The sequence below is a fragment of the Ascaphus truei genome, chromosome 4 (genome assembly GCF_040206685.1).
Source record: "Ascaphus truei isolate aAscTru1 chromosome 4, aAscTru1.hap1, whole genome shotgun sequence".
Taxonomy (NCBI): domain Eukaryota; kingdom Metazoa; phylum Chordata; class Amphibia; order Anura; family Ascaphidae; genus Ascaphus; species Ascaphus truei.
Genome location: NC_134486.1, coordinates 346,442,150 through 346,468,051, shown reverse-complemented (window position 1 = coordinate 346,468,051; position 25,902 = coordinate 346,442,150). Strand labels below are relative to the sequence as shown.

Below are 25,902 nucleotides of genomic sequence, written 5' to 3'. Positions count from 1 at the left end.
AGAGGGGCATAAGGGGAGTCAAGAGCCCATAGATTCAACCTGGTACTGCCTGCAGTTAACAGGACTTACATAACAGGAATAACAGGGCAAAGAAAGGACATACCCTGTTACACTGAGAAGATGCTAAGCATAGTACAGAATATCTGCAAAAGTTACCATTTTTGTTTGTATGATTCCCATAGTTTCTACTCTCAGACAGACATGCAGCATACTATAGCAATTTTACGATCTCAGTGCAGTTCAAATCCTATTAAATGGAATATGTTTCAACGCCTTGCATAATTGATTCTATAGGACCTTGGAAGGGCCTTAAAATCTGGATCCATAATTAGCTCCCCTTAATTTTCCTTAGTCAAGTCCAGTATTGGACTGGCAGAGATTGACCACTATAAGTACTGTATAGACAAATCCTGGCCAGGATTTCAGCTTCTAATATGAATTCAGGCCACAGTCACAGAGATCATTTTCAGGGCAATGCATAAAGTACCTACGCAAGTTGTCTTTGTAGTTATTATAATTAGGTTCATGAGTGATTATATTTAATTAGTGCAATCTTGAAAACCTGGCCTGTTGGCAGCCCTTGGGGACTGTTCATCCCAGATGGGAATTGCGTTTTGCTTTAATTCAAATGAAGTTTTCTGTTTGGCTCTCTATATCTGCCAGAGGGCTAAAAAAAATATGGATTTTGAGTTGCTGTAAAGAACTCATATTATATTTTAGTGCCTATTTGTATGCCACCTGGCTATCTACAAATGGTATTTTTTTTGTAAAACACATGGATATTTTTCATAAGAGGTGATGGGTTTTCAGATAGATGTATGTGAACAGCTACCTAAAACTGGCATTTTATGGAGGGAAAAAAATGCATAAAATGCAATTATTGCAGGTTACATGTAAACCTAATGTTTTGAACTCACAAATACTTCAGTGCTCAGCCAGCTTTTTATTATTTGCTATATTCAGTAAATTGATATTCAAACTTTGGCACCTCTCGCTTAGCTGAGCATTAGAGAAAACAAACTGGCAATCTGTTTCTTAGTACTGGTTAAAATCCAAACCCTCCATGTCCAAATTGTTTTGGATGACAAAAAGAAGAACATTTGCATAACTGGCCCTAAAAGAACTAACAATAATATATTAGATGAAAGACTAAATAATCCATGAAAGGCCTGTGGAATTGCCTAGCAAATTAGAAACCTTAAAGAATTATCAACAGACTTCAAAGTTAAAGATATCTGTAATGTATCAGAAAGGAAACGATTTTAAGGACCATAAAGGTTCAAATGGTTCGTTCAAGTAATTTAATAAAAAGGAAATAATGTAAGAATCTGCACTATTTTTATAATCTCACATACACACACACTGTTCATGATTTAGTATTATGGTTAAACATGTATGTATGTATGTTTTTTTCTCATATATATATATATATATATATATATATATATATATATATATATATATATATATATGAGAAAAAAACACAGGCGCACACCTAGTGTATAACCGTTAAAAACAATTTTTATGGGACATAAAATCAGACAATTGCCCACTCACAAAAAAAGCGAGAATTTGAGCGTGTATGAGAATAATCTCAATCACCAACTGCGCGGTCCTTTCACTGCACCTTGAGGTCCCAGCGTTATCCTGCGTCGCCTCTCCACACTCTGCAGAAGCGGAACCTGGTCACCTCTATACCCGGAAGTGATAGCCCTCCGGATGCCAGCAATTCAAAAGTCCGTGCTAACACTGGTGTACACTGGATCGAGAGGCGACGCCGGATAACACTGGAACCTCGAGGTGCAGTGAAAGGACCGCGCAGTTGGTGATTGAAATTATTCTCATTCACGCTCGAATTCTTGCTTTTTTTGTGAGTGGGCAAGTGTCTGATTTTATGTCCCATAAAAATTGTTTTTAACGGTAATACACTAGTTGTGTGCCTGTGTTTTTTTCTGTTTTTAGATATCTACAGGGACTGGTGATCCCATATCGCGCTGCAGACAACTCGGTGGATTATACTTTGGGACTGAATTGGACACATCGATTGGTCTTATTATTCTTTATTTTTATATATTTTAATATTTTTTATATGTATTGATTTTTTATTGTTTACATGCCATTTATGTTTTAATGACTAGCGGTTAGAACATTACACCACACATATTTACCCTTGGATTGCTCTTTGATACACTTGTTGGGTTTATATTATTTAATCAGCTCACTTCTAGACGTACTATCCCACAACACATATTTTATGTAGGGTTATATAAGGCGCTACTTTTTAGGTTTTTTTCTCTATGTGTATATATAAATATATATATATATATTTTTTTTTATATGCATCTCTATATATATATATATATATATATATATATATATCAACTGTAAATATTACTGTACGTTCATTTACTGTGTAGGGTTTTTGTCACTTTTTTTACCCACCATAACCTTAATAATTGTGATATATATATATATATATATATATATATATATATATATATATACTGTATATATATATTAAAGGGGGAAAAAACACTGCGCAATCCTAAACAATATTGAACTCAATATATACAGTAAAACCACATATATCGGGAGGTATAACCCTTCCAATCTATCTATCCCTATTCCAACCTGCTGCATTTTAGGTCCACAGGTCCACAGTAGCTGCAAATATGTAGATACCACAAGAATGATCTAGACGCAAAAGGAAAAAAGAGACCTTTTATATATATATATATATATATATATATATATATATTCATATATATACGCACACGCGCGCACACACACACACACACACACACACACACACACACACACACACACACACACACATCATTCCCTCAAATTCTTATCTCGCTGACTCAAAGTAAAGGGAAGATGGCAATGGGTGTTCAGGAAGATGTTAGTGGCACTTGTGCTGGTACTGTAGGTTTAACCATACTTTTAAGATAGATAAGGAAAAAATGCGCAGCAAATATATACCAATAAATTCACTGATGGGCAAACCTTGCCGTGTATTCTCAATATAAAGATATCACAAACGCCCAAAATAAAATAAATGGTGTGAGTCAAACACATGTGATAAAGGAACCATGGGGTATACAGGACCTTAAATGTATGTACACATGAAAGTCTGCAGCTGTTTGTTAGTGATGGCTCAGCATCTCTCAAGTGCTAGAGAAAAAATATGAAAAAAACAGCGCACTATGCTCATAGTGAAGTAAAGTTTAGTCATATGATCATATTGATCAATAAAAGGGTAAGTATTGGGCGTACATCAAGGTAGTTATTTTACACATTTCAAGTAGCTAAGAAATAGGTTACCACACTGGAAACAGACGGACATTCGACACATCTGGATCTTCCTTTGAGTTAGTTGCGTTATACTGTAGCTGATCTCTTTGGGATGGGCACGACCACGATGAAGGAACGCGATCCTTCCTCCGTAGTGAACACGAGGGCCATATCCCCAGCAAGGCAGTCAGTGGGTGGGTCTCAAAGGTGTATAAGGAATCTTTCCCAGGTACAGCCCTGTGCACAGCAGTGTTACTCACAGCAAGCTCTGATGTCACCACACAGTGTCACAAAATCATGACCATGAGGTATCTGTCTTGAGATCGCGGTAAACAACTCTATAAGAATAACTAATGTCCACAGGGGTGAAGAAACTCCAGCCATAACTATTCCCAGCGATATACTAAGAGACAATAATAGGTATAAGACAACCAAAATATTATCCTACGTATTTCGTAGTTCGCAGACTACTTCATCAGAGAATGATTTTACACAAGACACTTGAAGGGAGTTTAAACCCCACTGAACTGTGGAGATTGGTCGTACATAGGGGGTGTGTGTGACCAATCAGACCCAAGTGGATAATTCAGCACAGTCATTCAGCCGGCCCATTTTCAAAATGTAATAACATCAAAATTAAAAGCAACAGGCGACGCATAAACAGCAGTATGTTGTCCTCATCCTGGTCCTGACCATCCCACAGAGATAAGCATACCGCAACTAGCTCAACGGGAGATCCAGCAGTGCCGGATGTCCGTCTGTTTCCAGTGTGGTAACCCATGTCATAGCTACATGAAATGTATAAAAGAACTACCTAGATGTACGCACAATACTTAATCTTTTACTGATCAATTTTTATATAACTAAACTTTACTATGAGCGTTGTGCGCTGTTTTTTTCTTCATTTTTTACCATACTATTGTAATGGTCAAACCCCCACCCAATCTCATATTGGCCCCTGTGGGTGTAATCTGCTCCCAATTACATGTATTTGTGTTGTGGTGCACCTGCTGGCTCACAGGACTCCTGAGTCTCCCGCTGGCTGGTAATGGGGAATATCACCATGACAGGCGTCTGAGGTAGTGTGCTGAGTCTTACTCACATTTGGTACAGCGCCTCCACCCCATCAGGATCCCTATGGTAGCAGGGAGGAGTATCTGATGGGGAACTCCTAGGTGCATCTTCTTGTGGAATAACTCCAGACTCACACAGGAAGGGTATCTTGAACCAGGGCATCTTTAATTGCATGTCTCGTGGCAGACTGCCCATCACAACGGCCGAAACTTAGCCGCACTTCTTGTAGAGATACTCCATGCAGAAGGTTCCTTTAATTGAGTTGTTCCTCCACCTCTCCCCTAAGGGAGGCCACCTGCTGTGCCAGGTCCCTGGACACAGTGTGTCATAGATTGTCCCTTGGCCACTCTGACAGACAGACTTGAACTGCTGCAGAACTTGAACTCCAACTCTGAACCAGCAGAACTTAACACTGACACACTAACTTTTGGGAGTGCTGTGCAATATATAGGCTCCAGAAAAGACCCACCTCTGTGTCACTAACAGTGGACACAAAGCATGCTGTCACTTCCTTTGCTACATAGATGACACATCACAGGGGTTTGAGGGCAAACCTCCATGATCACTACTGGCAACCCTGCCTTCTTACCAGGATTACTGCCAGCAAGAGAGAGATCTGTACACCAATTTTACACATGGCTACACTATGAAAGCTTGAACAATATACTCAGCTATAGTGAGAAAGGTACTGGCCAGTGCAAATGAGGCCGACATGGCAACTAAGGCCTCAACCTTCAAATATGAAACACACCAAAAAATAATGTCCCTCATTTTCTGGGGGCTGGAATGTCCCTGGGCTTGATAGAATTCAGGAAGAAGACATAAAGGCAGAGGGTGCTCAAAATCCCCAGATGTTAAGCAAAAGCTGTTATTCAAATCAAAACCTGGCTGCCTACATCTGCCGGACTCTATCAAGTGAAGCAGCATTGGAATAACAAAGACAAACTTGAAAATATTAAATGAGATATTATTGGCTTTAGTGAAGTTAGTGTAAAAGATTAAGGCCTCATTGATCTTAAAAGCGGACACCTATTCTGTTACAGAGGTACAAATAATAGAACAATCATTGGAGTAGAGATGGAGATGGAGAAACAACATAGTGGCGTATGAAAGCTCATCAGAAAGTGTAGACAGAATTGTGATTCAGCTGATGAAGAGATACGGGCTTCAAATAATCCAAGAGTATGCTCCAATATCAAGTCACGCAGACAAATAAGTTGAAGACTTCTACAATAAAATAAACCAATTTAAAAACAGGAAATTGGCACCTCAAGATTCTTATGGGAGATTTCAATGCAAACATTGGTGCCCAGTAGAAAGACGAAACATCAGTTTTTAAATATAGTTATGGTAACAGGAATGAAAATGGGAACAGATTGATTACATGTGCAAAATGTGAAAATGTATACATCATTAATTAATTCTTCAAAAAGAATCAAAATAGAAAACTGACATGGAATGTTCCTGATGTAATCAAGTATGATATTGAATATATCCTAACTAAAAAGAAGCACCTCATTGATGGAAAGATCACTGATTGGTTCACTGCAAATTACATGTGAATGTAAAGTTAGAAAGAAGAAAATTGATTCAAAAGGAGGAAAAAAATGTTTACATCAATAATCTCAAGAATAACAGCAGAGAATGTCAACTAGACCTGAAAAATCACTTCAGCTTTGCTTGAAATTAATGGGAACACTTTAATAACGAATAATTAAGAAAAACTTATGAAGATTGTAGTTGAAAGCACAGAAAAAACTGAAGGAATCGCTAACAAAAAAACATGTAAGAAAATATGTGAGGAAAAAACAGTTAATGAGCAGACTGCAAGAAATGAAGCAATTCCAAGATGCAAGAATAAGAATTTAATATGGAGAGTTGGGCAAGACATTCAGCAAACATATAATTGAAGATGTAAGAAAATGTAGCTCTGATAAGGTGAAGAAGACTACTGAAAATAACAAAGTCTAAAGAAGACAAATCAATGACTAATGGTTGGGAAGAAACAAATCATTACACTCAAAGAAGATGATTGATCAAAAATTAAAGACTGTGCACTTATCATAAAGTGAGTTCAGGACTTCTACATGAAATTATATGTGAAGACAGATAACACAGGGTACAATTCAACAAAGGACAAGTGAAATGATACCACTAATGATGTAAAAATGTGTTCTTCCATAACAAGTGTCGAAAGCAATAAAATCCATGAAAAATAGGAAGTCTTCCATGGAAGATTAAATTACAACTGAAATCTTGAAAGAATCTGGTGGGAAAAAAGGAGAGAAAAGGCTTTTGAAACTGTACACACTCCTTCAAGATTAGGAACATTTCAGAACAATGGAGTAATTACATATGTAACGGGTTTCCCGCCCCCCCCCCCAATCTCACATTGGCCCGGGTACTCTAACAACCAACCCCCATTACGTGTTAGTGTTTGGTGGTGCACCTGTAGGCAACAGGACTCCTGAGTCTCCCGCTGGATGGTATTAGGGGATGTCATCAGACAGGCAGCTGAGGTAGTGGGTGCGAGTTCAACTTACATCATGTGCAGCGCCTCCACCTCATCAGGATCTGTGCTTCCGCAGGGAGATGGTCCTGGTGAGGAACTCCTTCTTGGTGGTGACTGCCACTGTTGAGTAATTTCACACTCACACAGTGGGGGTTTCGTTAACAAGGTCATCTTTATTGTAGATTGGGATGTAGCAGACTGCCCCATGCAGCTGCTGGCTCTAGCCGCACATCTCTCCGTGCTGTCCCTTTGCCAGGTACGCCCTCCCAATTTGAAGTGGGATTCCCTCTTCTCCTATGGAGATCCTCTCTGTGCCAGGTCCCTGGACACAGAATGGCTTAGACAGGCCGATTGGTCAACCTGGACCTCTAGTTACTGCACTAGGGTCACAAAGTGTTCCTACAATCCCTTATGCAGGAAAATACAACTTCCCAACAACTTCCCACAGCTGCTGGAACACACACTAACTAACTGTGTTGTGCCTTATATACTTCAGGAGGCAGGCGCATCCCTGATGTCCCTATCCAGGGACTCAGAGCATACAGCCACTCCCCTCCATACATAGGGCACCTCACCATGGTGTGAGGGAAAACCTCCATAACTACTGCTGGCATACCTGTACTTACCAGGACTTACTGCCAACAGAGAGGAAAGTAGTATACCATTATTATGCATGGCTATACATAATTATGCTGATCTATACGAAAGGAGAAAAAGAACACCTCTAGAACTACAGACCAATCAATATATTTCCAATCACTTACAACATTTTTACGAAGATACTCACTAATTTGCTGCAACAGAGACTAGACTTTTCCCAGCCAAGAGAAAAATTAGAATGTCGCAGTGGATACAACACAATGGACCACATCCAAGTCGGAAAATAAGGGATTTCCCAAAGTAATGAATACTGTAAGATATACTGTAACACTAATCTAAGGATTCATATATTATGAAAAAGCATTTGATTCTGTCTACACCTCAGTAGACCTAGGTGATGTATTGAAGAAGTGTACATTGATATTGTAAAGAACATTTAGGAGAATGCCTCAATCAATCATTAGCTTACATGAAGATACATGCAAGATAAGGATCAGCAAGAGAGTGCAGAAGGGAGACACCATGTCACCAAAGCTTTTCACTGAAACACCTGAAGAGTTGTTCAAGACATTATTTTGGGAAGAAAAAGGAACCAAAATCAATGGTGAATATTTGAGTCACCTACGATTTGCAGATGACATTTTTTTTGACACAAGTCCAGAAGACCTCCAGCAAAAAATTACAGAACTCACTGAAGCAAGAAAGTATGTGGCCTCCATATGAATCTCAGCAAGACCAAAGTGATGTTTATAAAAATGTGTCACGTCAGCATAAATCTAAATAAATAGAATATAACTAGAAGAAGTTGAATACTATGTCTACCTTGGTCGGCAAATAACAATGGATAGGAAACTTTTGAATTAAATCAAAAGGAGAATAAAGATGGCATTGAGTGCGATTGGAAGGAACAAGACACTATTTCAATTGAATCTCCCACTGTGCCTTAAGAGGAAAGAGTATGACCAGTGCATTCTGCCGTGCTCAGGTATGTATGTGAAACTTGGGCACTACATTCAAAGATAATTAAAAAGCTTCAGACTACGCAAAGAAGTATGGTGAGATATATGGTGTGTATTACCTGAATAGATTGGGGAAAAAATGAAATGTTCAAAACCAAACAAACGTCCGTGACCATTACTAAATGGCAATGGGCTGGACATATCCAAAGAAGAAATTATCATAGTTAGACAAAGATGATACTCAACTGGATTCATAGAGTGACTAAAAGTCAAAGACGATGACTAAATGTAAGCTAGGAGGATGAAATCAGAAAATGTGTACGAATAACTTGGAGAAGAGAGGTTTGCAATTGCAGGATCTGTGAGCTCTTTGGGGACGACTTTATCAGAAGTTGATTGAAAAGGTTGTTGCTGCTGCTTCTGCTGATTATATACACGGTATATAATAGAAGCCCTAATGCACATCCAATATGGCAAATTATTTGATTCATTTCTATATGTTTTTTCTACTCATTAGTATGGGTTATTTAATTACCATTTTTGGGCCAAAACATGTTAAGCCTACAACCACGTCAAAGTAGACCCTTGGAGTAGGTACCTATAGTAACTCATTTATACTGTGTCTTTTGTACTGTATTTCCTACATTGTATAGAGAAAATTAGAAACAAAACAATGATATATTCAAAAGCATGTACTGTATGCAGTGCCTAAGGGTCTCACATTTAGAATTAGTATGTGTGCTATGTGTAAGCTACAGTGCAGTTCAAACTGGTTAAAACCTGATGCCCTAAAATATAGTGCGAAAAAAATCTAAAACCGTGCAAGATAAAATATATATTCTTCCTAAGCATATTGCTGCAGCAAAGGTTATCGCCACCTTTCTCCTGGGGGGAAGAACTCTCTCAATTGCTAATATAATTACTTGTGTGTACTTGAACCTGCTGATTAAGCTCATTCATCCCACACAAATTTAAGCTAAGAGGCGGGGCCACATACCTCTCAAAAATTGTATTTACTTCATATAACTCAACATCAATTTGTGTTGAGTTGTATTAGATTTACTTTGTCTCACAATTATATTTTACTAATAAATCTGGGGAACGGCCTTAGGGACCATGTTTGCTCCCAGCTATTGTAACCTTTTTGAAGTGAAACTTCTTTGCTGGCACTGGCATCCCCAAAAAATCTGATAGGGAAAAACACTCAGAATGGTCACGAAAATAGTAACGGAAGTGAGTGACTGCGCATGTGCAGAATCGTACTCTGCGCATTTGTCGAGAAGCTTTTGCCATATTGCGCACATGTGCAGAACTATCCACGGTACTCCACACATGTGCAGAAGAGCCCACTGTACTCCACGCATGTGCAGAACCATCTGCCATACTCAACGCATGCGCAGAAGGGGCCTCCTTATTCCGCGCATGTGCAGAAGCCGCAGTCGTACTCCACGTATGCGCAAAAGGCCCCGTCCTACACCACACATGCTAGAAGGGCTCTACCAACCCCATGCATTTGCTGGAGGGGAAACACAAACACACAGAAGGAGATACACACACACACACAGAAGGGAAGACACATACCCAGCAGGGGACACACACACAGAAGGAGACACACACTCACCACTATTACCAGAGGAATTCTAAGTGAGAATAAATAGCTACAATTTTACAAATGTTACATTTATAATAAAAAAGGCAGAAGAGGAAAACATGAAAGGTGTGTACACATATAACATGTATTGTATATAGAATAATAGAAAATAGTATCTGTAATTATTATTATTAAAAAAAAAAACCTGGGAGTGTGTGTGGCGAATATGCACGTTCTAAGTCAAACTTCTTTGCTTTTTGTCACTGACATTGTGTTTTGATTTTAATGATTTACATTTAATTAAAGAATTTTAAGTGTAACGGCACTTAGATACTTTTCAACCCAAAATATACTTATCTTAATTTAGTTATCATAAGTGAATTATATCATGTATTCCAAATCCTAGTATAGACATTTCAACACTTAAATACATAAACTACATTATACTCTCCAAACTCTTTTATTAAATTAAAAACATCACCATTGCAAATACAATTTCTGTGACAAAACACAAAGAAGTATCACTTACAATGTTCTGAGAGCTGAATTCCATCTGGGCCAACCCTGAGTTGGGGACAGGCCTCATGTACTATGGCCATTTCATAGATATTATTTTGATTTGGGGAGGAGAATTGGACACTTTGGGAAATATAATTTTTGCGTTGAACAAAAATTGTTTGACTTTGAAATGTACTCATTGCATTCACAAAGAAAAAATATTTTTGGGTGGATCTGTCTCTCTTTATTGATAAGGATTGAAATATTCAAACTGATGTTTACTTTAAGGAAGTCTCAACCAATGCATGCCAAAAAATGTAATCACACAAATGGCTCAATAATTCTAAGAATATATATATATACAGGCAGTCCTCGCTTATCCAACACAATGCGTTACTCAAAATGGCGTTGGATAGCTAAACGTCTTAAAGCGAAACACGTTTCCCATAGGAACACTGTTTAAATGAAAGGTTCCGTTCCTGAAGGCATTTTTAATGCTAAAATACACAAAATATTTTACTCAGGCAATAAGATATGCAGCACACACATACATTATATAGTGTACATACTGTATTATATATATAATATAACATAATATATCATGTAATTTAATAATATAATATATTATATAGTATAATATAATATTATATAATATGATATATATATATATATATATATATATATATATATATATATATATATTATATACACATAAACACCTTTGCAAAGTGTCGTAAGAGCGTTGGATAAGCCGTTTTGGAGTTGTAAAAATGAATATAGGTATGCATTGCATAGCGTTGGATAAGCCATTCGTTGTAAATGATTATTTAATGATTATTTAATTTGTCATTTAATGATTAGAAAAGTGATGTAATTTACTGTAAACACTATTCGTAATGTATCATTTTTGATCAGTAGAATATGTTTCTATCTACAAAAGTAAAAGACATTTTTAAAGCAAGAAGGGGTATGCAAATATCTGTATGATATGCAATATATATATGAATGAGATATTGGTGTTATAATATTCAAGGTTACATAATAGAGAGTAAAGTAAATGTTAACTCACAGACGGCATTTTTGTGGTTACTTTCTTTGCTGGGTAACATCTTCACCCCTCTGGACTTCAGTTCAATTGCCTTTTTTACTGCAAACAAAAAAGAAAATACATAGTTAATAAGTTCACAGTTCAAATTAGATGTCTGATCACAAACAAAATATAAATTATCCAAAATAAATAAACACAGAAATACAAAGAGTTTCCAGTGATGTGTTCAGATGATTTACGGTTTCCGGGAGCCACAGCACCATGACTCCGGGGACAGTAAAAGGTGTGCCTGCCTGCAGGGAGTCTGTTCTTTAGATTGGGACCACTCACTGAGAGATTTTCCGCTGCTGGGGCATGCCACGGTCAGAATTCTGTGGGTTCCATGGCAGCATGAACATTAATACTAGCTACATCTGTATATGTTCATTATAATTATTTCTTAGTACTGCAAATGTATTGTGAGTGTAGGATTGACAAGTTAATTCTGTAATCGTAAGTTAGTAATAGCACTGGCATATATAAATATGATGGATTTCAAATCTTCAAAAAGAACCCTGTTCTGAGCTGGAATCTAATTATATGTGGATAAGCTTGTCTCTGGTAGTTGGTAATATATTTATTGACTATACAGAGATTTAGTAAAAGTCCAATATATATGACATTATAATACGTTTGTATTTATTTCTGTTTATTTTTTACATTTCGGTATTAAAGGCAAATGCTTATCTCATTACATTTTGTTAGGAAATTCCACAATAAAGATAATTTGTGAGTGTTTAAAAAATATTCATGTTATTTATACGTTACATAATATGAATTTTATTTATGTCAATCTTCCCTATAGTTTTAGATTACTTTTTGCAATATAGAGGAACTGATCATTTTTATAGTACTATGACACCAATTGGGTTTATGATTGTCCATGATATCATGGAGAGATAGATTTCTTGCAAAAATGCATTTACAGTTGTTAGGGTAGATGTATCAACATTTAAAAAAAGTATGAATAGAAGTTATCTTTGACGCAATGCTCAATTTTCCAGTAACATTTACATCAAATATTAGAAAGTAATTGTTTGCCAAAAAATGTTTACTCCACCTCAGATCTAGTCATTTTTTAACGTAAAGACAAGATAAAAAAGTGACACATCAGGGGGGAATTACTAGAATTACTGTTTTGTTCGTCTGCTGAGCTCCATCAGAGTTCCCAGCTCAACATCCCACACCCACCTCTGTGAAATGTCCCCCAACCTTACTCATCCGTACCTATCTCCGTGATCCCCCCTCATATCAACAACTATGATGGAGCAAGGCTCAGGTACCCATTGAACGTGGTGGCAAACCTGGCCAACACAATGCAAGTTATACAATTTAAAACAATGTAATCGTAAATTTGCCATGATACATATTCCCCTAAAGTATATCTACTTGTGAACATTGATAAATACATTTCATAAAATATCACCCCTAACTTGAATTGAAAATTACTGTATATTGATTTTAACCCCATCTTTGCAACTTGTCCCATGCCCGTCTCACAATGAAAGAGATACATATTCTGTGGGTAATGGTCTCAGAAACGTGTATTCTTTCGGATGTGTCTCCTGAATCGGACCAGATGTAATATTCCTGTTAGATATATTTTTGTTTAGGGATGCACCAGTGATTCTTATTCCTATAAGCCTTTTTCTGACAATCTAGTCAGACATCCAATCAATGTGCAGTTATGGCTATAAATGCATGGGGGTGTCTTGGTGACATCAACCCCTGATGAAGCACGTTGTGGTGCGAAACGCATTGAGGTGCGTCATCATGTTTAAATTCTTTATGGACAAGCTACCCAGCAATCTGAACAAGCTCCTCACCCCTACCACATGCAGCACTTATCACCTGAGATCAGACTCCAAAAGACTGTTCATGGTCCCAAGGCTCAACAAAGTATCCGGCCGTTCCTCCTTCTCTTACCATGTACCCCAAAACTGGAACAACCTACCAGATACTCTCACATCCACCACAAGTTTAAATTCTTTCAAATCTAAGGCTGTCTCACATTTTAATCTGGTCTGTAGATAATATATATTTTCTTTAACTGTGCATGCAATGTCTTGTATATAATGTATAACCTGTTCATTTATGTAACTGTATTTGTAACCATGTATTATTAGTCTTAACTCTGTGCCCAGGACATACTTGAAAACGAGAGGTAACTCTCAATGTATTACTTCCTGGTAAAATATTTTATAAATAAATAAATGTTCCGACGTTCACGTGTACTTGCCAGTTCAGATGCAGATCGTGCGTATGCATGGCTTCCCCTGCTGTATCCCCTGTGACAGGACTGGACATGGATACCAAGGATCACGCAGCACAACCTTTTCTTACTGTGTAAGTTTGGAATTTTTTGTGTTTTTATAAATGTATGGTCTTGCATTAACTCCTGGTACGCCTTTTCTTCTGATGTTGTTTCTGGAGGTTCGTGAGTTTCTTCTGTTTGCGAGCAAGCAGAGCGCCCACCTTGACCAAGCTGCAAAGGGGGACTTTGATGGATTGGCACCTATTTGGCAAATTGGTTCTGTGCAAGAATGACTTCTATTTGTATTGCTGCAGTAGAACACTGATCATAAGAGCTCCAATGTTTGTGCTAGAACCTACACACAGTCTGTTACAACATGGGATCATGGGGTCTGAGAGACATTGGCACACAACTGCGCAGCACATTACCAGTATTATGATTGTATGTATTTGATCCTCACATAGAAGTTCACAATTATGTTTATATAGCTGTGGTTATATATAAATACTTTTTTGGTTATTGATAGCCTGTTGGCATGTCCTATGGTCTAACCTTTGGCCACGTGCTCAGCTAGTAGGATGCATGTCCATAATGGGGAGTAAAACTCAGGCACCTGCTCATCAGTAGAGGTTAGTGTGAGGTAATAAAGAGAGGGGTTACGCTCAAAAAACAAAATATATTTTTTTAACACAGTGGGGTTTATTATTAAAGTCTCCAGACTGCAAAACTGGGTCAAAACACTTATCAAAGAAAAGGAATTCCATGGAAAATAATTGAAGGGTTTCCCTTTCATAAATCATATACAATTTGTTTACACTGGTTTTGAAGCTGTGAGGCTAAAATAAATCAACTCCAATATTTCTACACATATTTATTTGCAGTGTTCATAGCATTATACTGTACATATAATTTTTCCAGACAATGTGGATTCCTCTGGTACATGGAAATAAAGTATTTTTGTCACTGGGACTCAAAGTACTAGTATCATCAGGAGGGGACTATTTATAGTACTGACTGGTAATTTCAATACTATCGCAATAGGTTATGATGAATGAGAAAATCTAGCATTTCTATAGCATTTAGTTTGAATTCTTGCAATAGTAAAATGTCTAATCACTTTCAATAGTACACAAAAGGGTTTGCTTTAAAGATAGTTAATGCAAATTCTAAATGTCAGCAATGCATGGGAAGTGTGTCAAAATAATGTAATGCAGACCCCAGGGAATGTTATTTGTCCAGAATTTATCCTAGGAGGAAAAAAAAGACATATTGTATTTTAAAATACTAAGACTTGAAACTTCCATTTGTTTTGGAAATTTACATTTTATTGCCATAGAGAAGATTGTGAGGGTGTCAATCATTATTACAGATGACTTTTAATTAGCTTGTGGCTCAGAATGTGTTGACTATTCATGAAATATATTTAATTGATTATTTTCTAAAGATGGTGACGAGTTAGCCTGCAGTAAGGAAGCAATAAAAAAGTGTGAGAATGATTCAGTACATTACTACCAAAGTAATATTGTCAGGTCCAGTCTGTAAATACAGATTCAGCAATTGGTCTTTGAATGTGCGTTTGTATGGCTTGAAATGAATTGTATAACAGAGAAAAGTGGATAGCTCTTGAGTTGGCACGTTAACAAAAAGGAAGGTCGAGGTGACAAAAGGAATTCTAAGTTAGTAATAGAGAAACTTGTACAGTATACACATTCATTCTCCAACTAAAATCCAGAGCTTGAAAAAAACACACATACTGTAACAAACTGTATCTACAATTTTATTATTTGATAGATTTTTGTGCAATAGAACATTTTTCATATACATATAATTACTCAAAGCTAAAATTGATATAGTAAAGAAAAAAATTCCAAATTTCATATTGCAAATAAAAATCTAATATAGGATAAAAATCCATTAAGTAGTTTTGGTAATTAATCAAATGAGTAGTAGTTAGACAATGTGGGAGATGTATAAAAGTAAATAAAGTGCCCAAACTTTAGTGGTGTGTTTTGAAGCACTGTTCAATTTTCTTACATTTAATGCACATTGTTGGCGATGTTTACACAACCTAAGACCTGGCAGGTTTATTTTTATTATCTGTGCACCATGTAACTCCCCCCTAACTTTTCTTATTTTCACTCCACAAATTGCAAGATGATGCAAATGGAGCAAAACTTGGAGCAGAGAACCTTCTCCAATCTTCTCTTGATACTCCCCCACCCAGTATTTTTTTATCATTATATAGAGAGACTCACTAGTCTCTCTATATGGAGTACTAGATCCATGTACTAATTTTTGCATACTGTATGCTTTGGATCACTGACTTGCTTTCCCCTAGAGGGATAATAGGCTATAGCCTTTTGCACCATCTTTCAAAGTGGGAATCAATTCAATTAGTGGATATTTACAGTAGTGTCACTGTGATTCACTTCCAAAAGTGGAATACGAGATACAAGAAGATTGAATAGATTATTAATTACATTAGATATTTTTCAATGGTAGCACCATTTAAAAACTAGCTATGCTTGAGACTAACTAAACAAGACACTAGTAGAATACTACATTTATTTAATGACAATTTATTATTTTCGTTGATCGATTATTTTACCCAAGATGGAATTGTTGAGTGGATGGAGGGGTGTGGAAAGCCAGACTCAGCCCTGTCCTGGGCTCCTATGTGTTGTGGAGTAGAGGAGAGGGGTGCACTTTTTTTGGCCATTAGTCTAATAGGAGAGATAGTAGGTTTGTTGGGGGAGAAGGGGGGGTGATGGGGATAGTTGCCCCAGGATGATGGCAGGGATTAACCCCTTGACTAGCAACTAAGTTGGTCAATGGGGTATGTAGTGTATATTAACTTTTTTTTTATATATATATATACCCCTTTGTAGCTGTTTCTAGTTTGATACTTATCAAATGAGGGTTATTACTGTATTTTATTTTTGTTAAGTTTTTAAAGACCTTGTTTTTTTTTTTTTAAATGGGCAGAAACCCTATTAGTATAGTGGGTGGGTGTTAGGTTTGTGAGGGGTGGGGTGAAGGGGGTAGTAGCCCCGGAGAGGGTGGTTACACCTCCCTGGTGGTTGGTGGGTGGCATTAGGGTTTAAGATCTTTGGTACCATAGTGATTAGTAAAGTACTGTGTGGCAATGCTTTGCTAGCCTTCTAAGGTGGCCAAGGGGGGTAGTTTATTAAAATGAAAACCCATGATTAGTTGACCATTCAGGTTACTAACAGACTCATATTTATTGTATTATAAGTACTGTAATATGCTATCACCTATTTTATGCTGATTTAGCTTATTTTACCTATGTATATAATGGTCAATATATTGACCATTATATACATAGGAAGATAGAGCTAATGCCAGCCTGGAGTAGGTATTAAAACATGTGCTGTATTTCTTACGTAAATCCCATTCCATTAAATATTGAAAAATGTATGGCTGTCAATACCAAAAAATATTTTTATTGGATCTGATATTTTAAATGGATTCAATAAAAACTGGAAGACAAAAAACAGACCAAAATTTCCCCCGATACCTATTTTTTATTATTTACCCAAAATGCATAAATCATTGACAAATCCACCTGGGAGGCCCATCATCTCAGGAATAAATTCATTAACAGAGAACCTGTCACAATATGTCGATTTCTTTCTACAGAAGTACATTTGCAAGTTACCATCTTACATTCAAGATACTGCGGCGGTTCTAAATTTATTTGCAAATTATAGATGGAAATAGACGTATAAATGGGTTACTTTCGATGTACAGTCCTTGTACACCCATATACCCCATAAAAAGGAGTGGAAGCTATATGGACTGTACTGATGAGTGATGCAGATTTACATGATTTGAATGCAGAGTTTATTATTATTATTTATTCCATTGAGTTCATCCTCACACACAACTATTTCATGTTTTTGGATCAGTTCTATGTGCAGGTTTGCAGTACAGCAACGGGGACACGTTTTGCCCCTAGCTACGTAAACCTGTACATGGGTGCATGGGAGGATGAGTTCATATGGCGACATAATCCCTTCTCTGATAAAATAATAGTATGGCGGCGCTTTATTGACGATATCGTCTGCGTCTGGGAAGGGGATTTAGATTCGCTTAATGATTTTAAGAAATATTTGAATAATAATGATTTTAATCTAACATTTACTTCCTGCACCTGCATCAATGATGTGTCAATAGATTTTCTGGATCTCAGTTTGGAAGGAATACGGGGGAAAACTGTATGTACAAAGACCTTCTTTAAAAAGGTTGACACAAACATTCTTCTGTTGGCCACTAGCAACCATAAGAAATCTTGGATGAACTATATTCCGCTAGGCCAGTTTATGCGCCTGAGAAGGAGTTGCAGTAAGATGGAGGATTTTGAGACACAATCTGAGATTCTTCTAGAGAAGTTTTTACAGAGAGGCTACAATATAAATGTCTTAGAGTCTCTTGAAAAGGTATTTGTTATTGATAGGAAATCCCTACTTATTAATAAAAAAGAGTTCCCGGTCTGCAATTTAATTAAGGATACTAAAGAGTATATTGATGTGCCCTTTATTACTCATTTCAATTCGGTGAGCATTAAAATACAGGAAATTGTTAAACGTCATTGGAAAATTTTGTTAAATTACACAATTCTGGGTCCACATTTTGACAATAACCCCAGTTTTATATACAGAAATGCAAGGAACCTAAAAAGTTGCCTTGCACCCAGTGACATTGGTACTGAAACACAATCCCTGAGGGGGTCCACATGGCTTTCCACCAAACCAACAGGCAATTTTGAGTGTTGCAAATGTAAGGCCTCCGGTTTATTAGACAAAGATAAGAAAATGTTTACATCCTGTGTTGCTAATGAAATTGTCAACATAAAACCCCTATCATCTCTTGGTTTAAACGATGAACTAAATGTCTGGTCCCTGTATTGAGTGTTACCAAAATAACTTTGTTCTGTGTCTTCACTGTTGACCATTTTTTACAAATGTGCGATGATTGAGTAAGACATCATCCATTATTGATGTACATAATTTTATTAATACTTTTTTCATACTTTTATAAATATGGATATGTTGGACATTGTGCATTAATAGGTGGTAAATGTAATGTTTATATATCTTAGACATTCATATTTTCTAACCCCTGTTTTTGAAGTGAAACTTCTTTAGTGGCACCTAGTTCTAATGGGGCAAAACTGGAGAGATGGAGACGAAATGTGAAACGGAAGTGATGTCACGGCTCCCCTCCCCGCTCCCACCACACATCTGCTGTCACATGCGGTGGCTATAGCCACCGGCGCTGCTCCTAACGGCCGCCATTCCCGCCATTCCCCCTACACATCCACCGCCACTCCTAATTGCCGCCGTCCCCCGCCCACTGACATGCCACGCATGCGCGGTAGTCATGGCGACGCTCACGGATGCCACGGCTCAGAGACCTCCCTGCGCTGCCGCTGCTGGGTGAATGAGGAGGATGGCTTTCCCCCTCCTCCTACTCCCTCTCAATTCCACTTTCCCTCTCCGCCACCTGCCGCGAGCCGAGCCCGCTCTCCCCCTCCTCCCCCCCAGCCCGCTTTCCGGTGCCTGCTGCTTGCGAGCGCGCGCAGTCCTGCCTGCTCTGCCGCCGTGATCTGAGGTGCAGGTGGTGAGGGGAAGTGTAGGGGAGGTGCAGGGGGTGATGTGAGGTGAAGAGGTGCAGGGGGTGATGTGAGGAGGTGCAGGTGTGATGTGAGGTGCAGGGGGACATGTAAGGTGCAGGAGTGGTGATGTGCAGGAGTGGTGATGTGCAGGAGGGGGGATGTGCAGGGGGGGTGATGTGCAGGGGGGGTGATGTGCAGGAGGGGTGATGTGCAGGGGGGGTGATGTGCAGGGGGGGTGATGTGCAGGGGGGTGATGCGCAGGGGGTGTGATGTGCGGGGGGGGTGGTGTGCAGGGGGGGTGATGTGCAGGGGGGGTGATGTGCAGGGGGGGTGATGTGCAGGGGGAGATGTACAGGGGGTGCGATGTGCAGGGGGTGCGATGTGCAAGGGGGGTGCGCATACGTCAAACACACACACTGTCACACACGCACGAACACAGAGTCACACGCAAACACACAGTCACACGCACGCACACGCACACACATACAGTAGCGACATATCTTATTGCACTAAATACCGGCGGCATGCCGGGATCTGCCCCAGCTGCCGCCAGTAATGCACGCGCGCCGCCGCGTTTCCCCACTCACCCCCCCTCCTCCATCGCGCGCAATTTACACACCCTTCCGGACCCCTGTACCCCATCTGCTCTGCCACTCTGCTTCCCCGAACCCCCGCTTACCTTAATTTCATCTCCAGGGGTGTCGGGGAAGCCTGGGGAAGCCGGGGAAGACGGGGAAGCCGGGCGCGCCTGTGACTGTGACGTCACAGTGCGCCGCCACGCGCCGCGGCTACCCGCTTCCCAGCCACATACAGCCAGCGGCTTTTGCTCGAATAAGAGCTGCCGCTGCTGTACACACGAGGAATTCACGCTAAGTGCAAATAGCAAATACAGGGGATGTGTGCCGAGCACGTTCTAAGTCAAATTTATTTGCGTTTTGTCAATTAAATTGTATTTTGATTTTTAATTAAATTAATTAATTTAATTAAAACATCACAAATACAATTTCTGTGACAAAAGTCAAAGACGTTTCACTTACTATGCGCGTGCACAGCACACAGCTTTTTTGTTACAGAATATTAATTTTAGACTTTTTATGTTTTATATTGATACATTTTTATATTTGTCTCTTCTTGATCAGTTACCTTTGGAAATACAGTACTATGGAGATTATAATTAGCTGTAATGGTGATTGGTTCCACCCTGAATACTCTGATTCCTTGTTCTTATCTATTTGCCATGAAGGAACTAGTATAATCAATATACATTTTATGTTTTTTTTAATACATCTGTATTTGGTACTTTAATGATTTATAATAATGTTGGCACTTCGGTGCTGATGTTTACTGTGCCATTTTTATCACGTTTCCTATCTTTTTCAAGACAATTCATCTGTGCAAAATGTAGTTCTCTAATTATTAGCAGTATTTTATGTATTTAGAGTGTTTTTAAGATTGGTTTATTTTTATTATTTAGTTTTTATGATATTATTAAAAGGATTTTATGACATTGTTTAAATTATGCTGACTCAGCTGAAGGAATCAATGATGTTTCACTGATTGGTTAGATATACGACCATCCATTAGTATTACCCTATCAATGACATCATAGGGATATTTAAACAGTCTTGAACATCTCAAATTTCTCCCTGATGAAGTAAGTAATCCTTATGAAATGCGTAGGATATAATAAGTTGCAGTGTATAAATGCTCCAAATATACTTTCCAGCTCTTCGCCAGATTAGAAGACTGTGGTTTGAGTTACTCACTGAACGCTCCGTTTGACTGAAGGCGCATGTCTATGACGTCAGGGTGTGCCACGAGAGTCTGAGTCTGTTTGTGGCGTGAGAGCTGTGTATCGTGTCGGAAGTTCCCCTACTTTAGAATGGTCAGCACTTATTCTTCCCCGTGAACCAAGTGGAGAGACGGGGACAGAGGCGGTGAGAGACAGGCATGAATATGCGCTCCGTGGAGTGAGAGTGACCACGGATTTATAGGCCGTTTCCATCGGGCAGTTGAAGCAGAGATCCTGCGCCTCTGATGACCAGATGTATGCTGCATAGTGGTAACATGTCCCTAACATGTACTGCCTGATATTTTCCATCTAAGTGTACGTGCGATACTTAACTACCTGTGATGAGCCAATATAATCACATTTAATACACTAAGAGTTGTGCACTATTTTTTGTCTTCCAATTTCTAGTGTTTGAGATGCTGGGCCATCTCTACTAAATATCTGCAGACTCGTGTGATGCCAACAGGAAGGTTTTCTCATTTTGTGTATACCTCACAACTACGGTTGAATGACACTTATGTAGCACTTTTTTCACATTGTTTTTTATTGAAATATATATAATAACACTCCTAGGTTATGTAGTATAGTTTGTGGGTTGTATCACTGACACTTGCATAATATATATACTGATTATTTTTATCACTTATATTCATTCACCTAGTGATGTGTGCATTTATTATTATTTTTTATTGTTCAATAAAAAGTGCATTATTTTTGGTGGTTCAACGCTTATGTATTGCACTATAAAAAATAACACACTTTTTGAGCGATAATACCACATTTTTAGGATACTGCTGTTTGATGTATATGGCCTATAATTTATAACACATGTATAACTATATAAATAATATATTTAATTGACAATCTGGCAATTTTTTCCCCAATGTGATTGGTACAATGTACTGCTATAAATTCAATTGACATATTGTGGTCTAAAGAGTGGAAATTAGGAATGAATTGTGAAGGTACAGAGTGCACGCAGATATAGAGCCTCATCTTTGATTAATGATGAGGTATTTTAGGCAACGCTGTCACTTTGCTTCATCTTTCTTTCAAACAGTGTTCATTTTTCCAAGTTTTTTTTTTGTTGCAAGTAACACTTTCAATAATGTTACTATTGGCAGGATCCTACTGGCACATTTTAGGCCTGTGGGAAAGCCCAAACAATTGTCCAGGAAACAAATGGGCCTATACACATTATACAAACACGATCATCCAAACACATCAGATACTGTACAGGCATACTGTACACACATGCATGCACTCACAATACAATACACAAGCACAATACACATACAAATATACAGTACAATAAAGACAAACCCCAGATACATGCACCATTCACACACATGCATGGACAAACACACTATACTAAACATAAGATATGGGCAAACAGGGTGTGTGAAATCCGAACTGTGCTATTCCAAACCAAACACAAAAAGAGAAAGTTTTTTTTAAACTCAAAATCCAAACATTGACCAGGAGTCATCAGAGAGGGATCCACAATATTGTTCCCAAATCCGCAATATCTGCCATTAACTTACAGGCAGGTATCGCCGATTTGGCTGTGATAGCATGAATCGTTTGGGTAGTACTGTATTTAGAACAAAAACACCTGGCTAAATTCCCATCTCTATGTGTTTTTCCTCATACAGTATACAGTATTAAATTATTTGACGTTTTTCAGTTACATTATTTTGGTTTCCTAATTGGTTTTATTATTTTATACATATTTTAAGCATTTTACATGAGTATATATATATATATATATGTAGCCTTCTTACCCCCCACCCTAAGTGAGATTGAGGTGGGTAGGTGTATCTGACTACTTATCAGTGTGGTGCTGTACCTATCTGGCAACCAGGAGGGCTGAGCTTCCGCCACGGGGAACCTGGGGTGAATTACTTTTACTACTACTATATGGTGCAGCGCCTCCACTTGCGATGGCTCCCAGCAGAGCGGGAGTTGTTCCTCGCAGGACACATACAAATGAACACATACACTGGATGTGAAATAGCAAAGGGCTTTACTGAACATAACATATCTCTTAACACTCTTATAACTGTATGATAATATCTTATCACTCCACCCACTGAAGACACAACTAGCCACACACCTCGCAGGGCCTTGTACCCCACACATTATTCCCTGAGTACCAAGTGTCCCAAGAGTTATGCAACCTTAGGCGTGATCAGTGCCTGTGTGGTACCGGTAATGGTGGTGCACTTGGTGACTGTACCTGCCGGGTGTGTCCACACTAGGTATGATGAATCTTCACAAAGGATCCGCTGATCCTGCGATGAAACCTGCCTCCGCGTGGGGTGATGCCCCGCCAGACGCTCCCACCATTAAGACTGTCTCTTTCCTGAAGAGGTCTGTTCCCAGACCAAACTTGCCAGGCCACGTGCACACAGCTGTGTCCCTGACTATCTTATAACACACCTGACTGCTGAGGGGATCCGTTCCCTATCTAGGGCATGTCCCTGTAGCAGCTCCAACCTTTCAATGACTCAGGGCCTAACTGGGCCTGGGGTATAGGGCCTAATGTAGGGGCTACTTGCCTCCCTACACGCAGAGCTCCTTCTCCTTTTCTAATGTGACAGGTCCCTATCCTAGGGCCTGTCCCTGTGGCCACCCACCCTCACTAGTGGGGAATCAGAGCCTCAGCTCTAGCCTGGGGATTTCTGGCCTAGGGCAGAAGCTCGCAGCTCTCTGCCCCCCTTCTTTCCCCCTCTGTATCCTCAGTCTGACTGCCTCATGTCCTTCACAGTCTGCTTCCTGACTGCACAAAACAATGTAACCAATTCCCTGCTGCAGAGAATCTGCAATCTCAGTGGCTGGCTGGCTGCAGGTGACTGTAGGAGGACATGTGCAGAGGTACACAATGGAGACTGTTGTAAGGTGAAATTAACACAAGGCTTTATCGTGCCTGTCGCTTTAAACACAGCAAAAAAATCAACATAAGCAAAATAGTGAGCCAAACAAAACCTGCTCCACTTTGGCATATATGTATCCTTATATTCCAGCCCCTTTTAACTGGGTGGCTACCCAAGCTATTCATCAGCCCAAGTCATATAGATATATATATATATATATAGACAACAGTCATTGGAAAATAAAGTCTTATACGAAAAGTCTTATCTGTTAGCTGGGCTGCTGTAGGGGAAGCTTATCTGCTCTCTTGGATCCGCACCCGTGTGTGCTAAGGCAATCTCCAGGCTCCAGGTTAGAATCTTGTCCCCTTTGTCTTGTGGTCAGCTTGTCGCTCAAGACATCTGTCCTTCCTTGGTTCAGCCCAGTTGTGGACTAAGGAATCTCTGCTCTGTCTCCTAGTTCAGCTCAGGTGTGAGCTAAGGAGTCTCACTTCCTGTCTCAGAGGCAGGCTTTTTCTACCACCTATAACCAGCCAGGTGGTGTTAGTCAATTGCCTACCAGCAGTTAACCACCACACTGCTGGATTAGAGGCACATATGTGAACAGGGATAAGTCCCCTGTTACATACCTCCCCTGTTTGTGGGAAGCTCTCATTCGAGATCTTTCCACTCTCAGTCGAGATCTTTCTGTGACTTGAATAAGAGTGGATGGAGGAAGAGATCCCTCAATGCCGCTGGGATTGGAGCCCTTTCTCCAGTTTATTTTTGTCTCCTCCCGAAGGTGCTTGAGATCAGCACTCCTCAGTCGCTCGAGGATGACTTTTTCCAAGTAAAGTCTTTTTACAGAGTGCGCGGTCATGAGATTTCCGTTGCGTCGGGCACTCTTCTTTTTGTAGACAAACTGTATGTCAACAGTTGTAGAGCAGTTAGGACTAGCCCTTAGAGTTTTCCGCTTTTGAAGCGGTCTTTCTTCACCTCCTCCACACAACGGAGTCGCCAGTTCAGCTTCTTTGGGACCGAGTTGCACCTCCACCTCCCATTCCAGAGAACGTCCTATCTTTACAGCTTCCTCAGCTAAGGATTCTTCTGGCTTTGATTCTGCACTCCTACCTCTGTTTGTTGCCTGTTGGGCAGCTGCAGGTTTGGCTAGTGCTTTCTTAGGTGGCTCAAACTTCGTAATCTTGTTTTGAAGGTGCGTGGAGTCCCCAACTCTCATTGTACCCTTGTCCTCACGGGCATTAGTTACTGTGGGATACCGGTGCTTGGGCAGAGCCAATACCTTTTCCCGTATTGGAGGAATCTGTAAGTTACTGGTCTGCAGAGTCTCACTCTGTTTGAGTGCGTCTTGCAAGTCTCTTCTTAGGGAATTTATCTGCACACTTTGCTTTCTCTGAATCTGTATCAGTGTCTCCTTCATATTCTGGAGCTCTGTAATTTTTGTCGTCAAGGTTGCCGCTGCGTCTGTTTTCTCCTTGGTGTACTGACTCAAGGGAATGGAACAGTCTCTCTGTCTCCAGCTCTTGCTCCAGTTTCTTAGCCTTCTCACGCTCCCTCTCATACAGAGTCACCTGGTATCGAAGCTCCGTCTCCAATGATGCTCTGAAAACATGCAGCGTGGCCTTTAGCTCCTCATACTGCTCTGTGGGGACGTACTGGGTATTCAGACATTCCTGCAGCGCTTGTACCTCTTTAGCAGCCTGCAGCTTTTCTTCCTGCAGCGTTTGCTG

At 39.4% G+C, this 25,902-nt stretch overlaps 1 protein-coding gene across 1 annotated transcript in view; it reads right to left on the bottom strand.

The window, feature by feature from the left end:
* CSMD1 (CUB and Sushi multiple domains 1) overlaps nt 1–25,902 on the bottom strand; it is a 2,556,145-nt gene that overhangs the window by 1,105,310 nt on the left and 1,424,933 nt on the right. Inside the window, exon 7 of the mRNA XM_075598211.1 lies at nt 11,601–11,678. Coding sequence (XP_075454326.1) covers nt 11,601–11,678 — 78 coding nt within the window. The remainder of the gene's footprint in view (nt 1–11,600; nt 11,679–25,902) is intronic.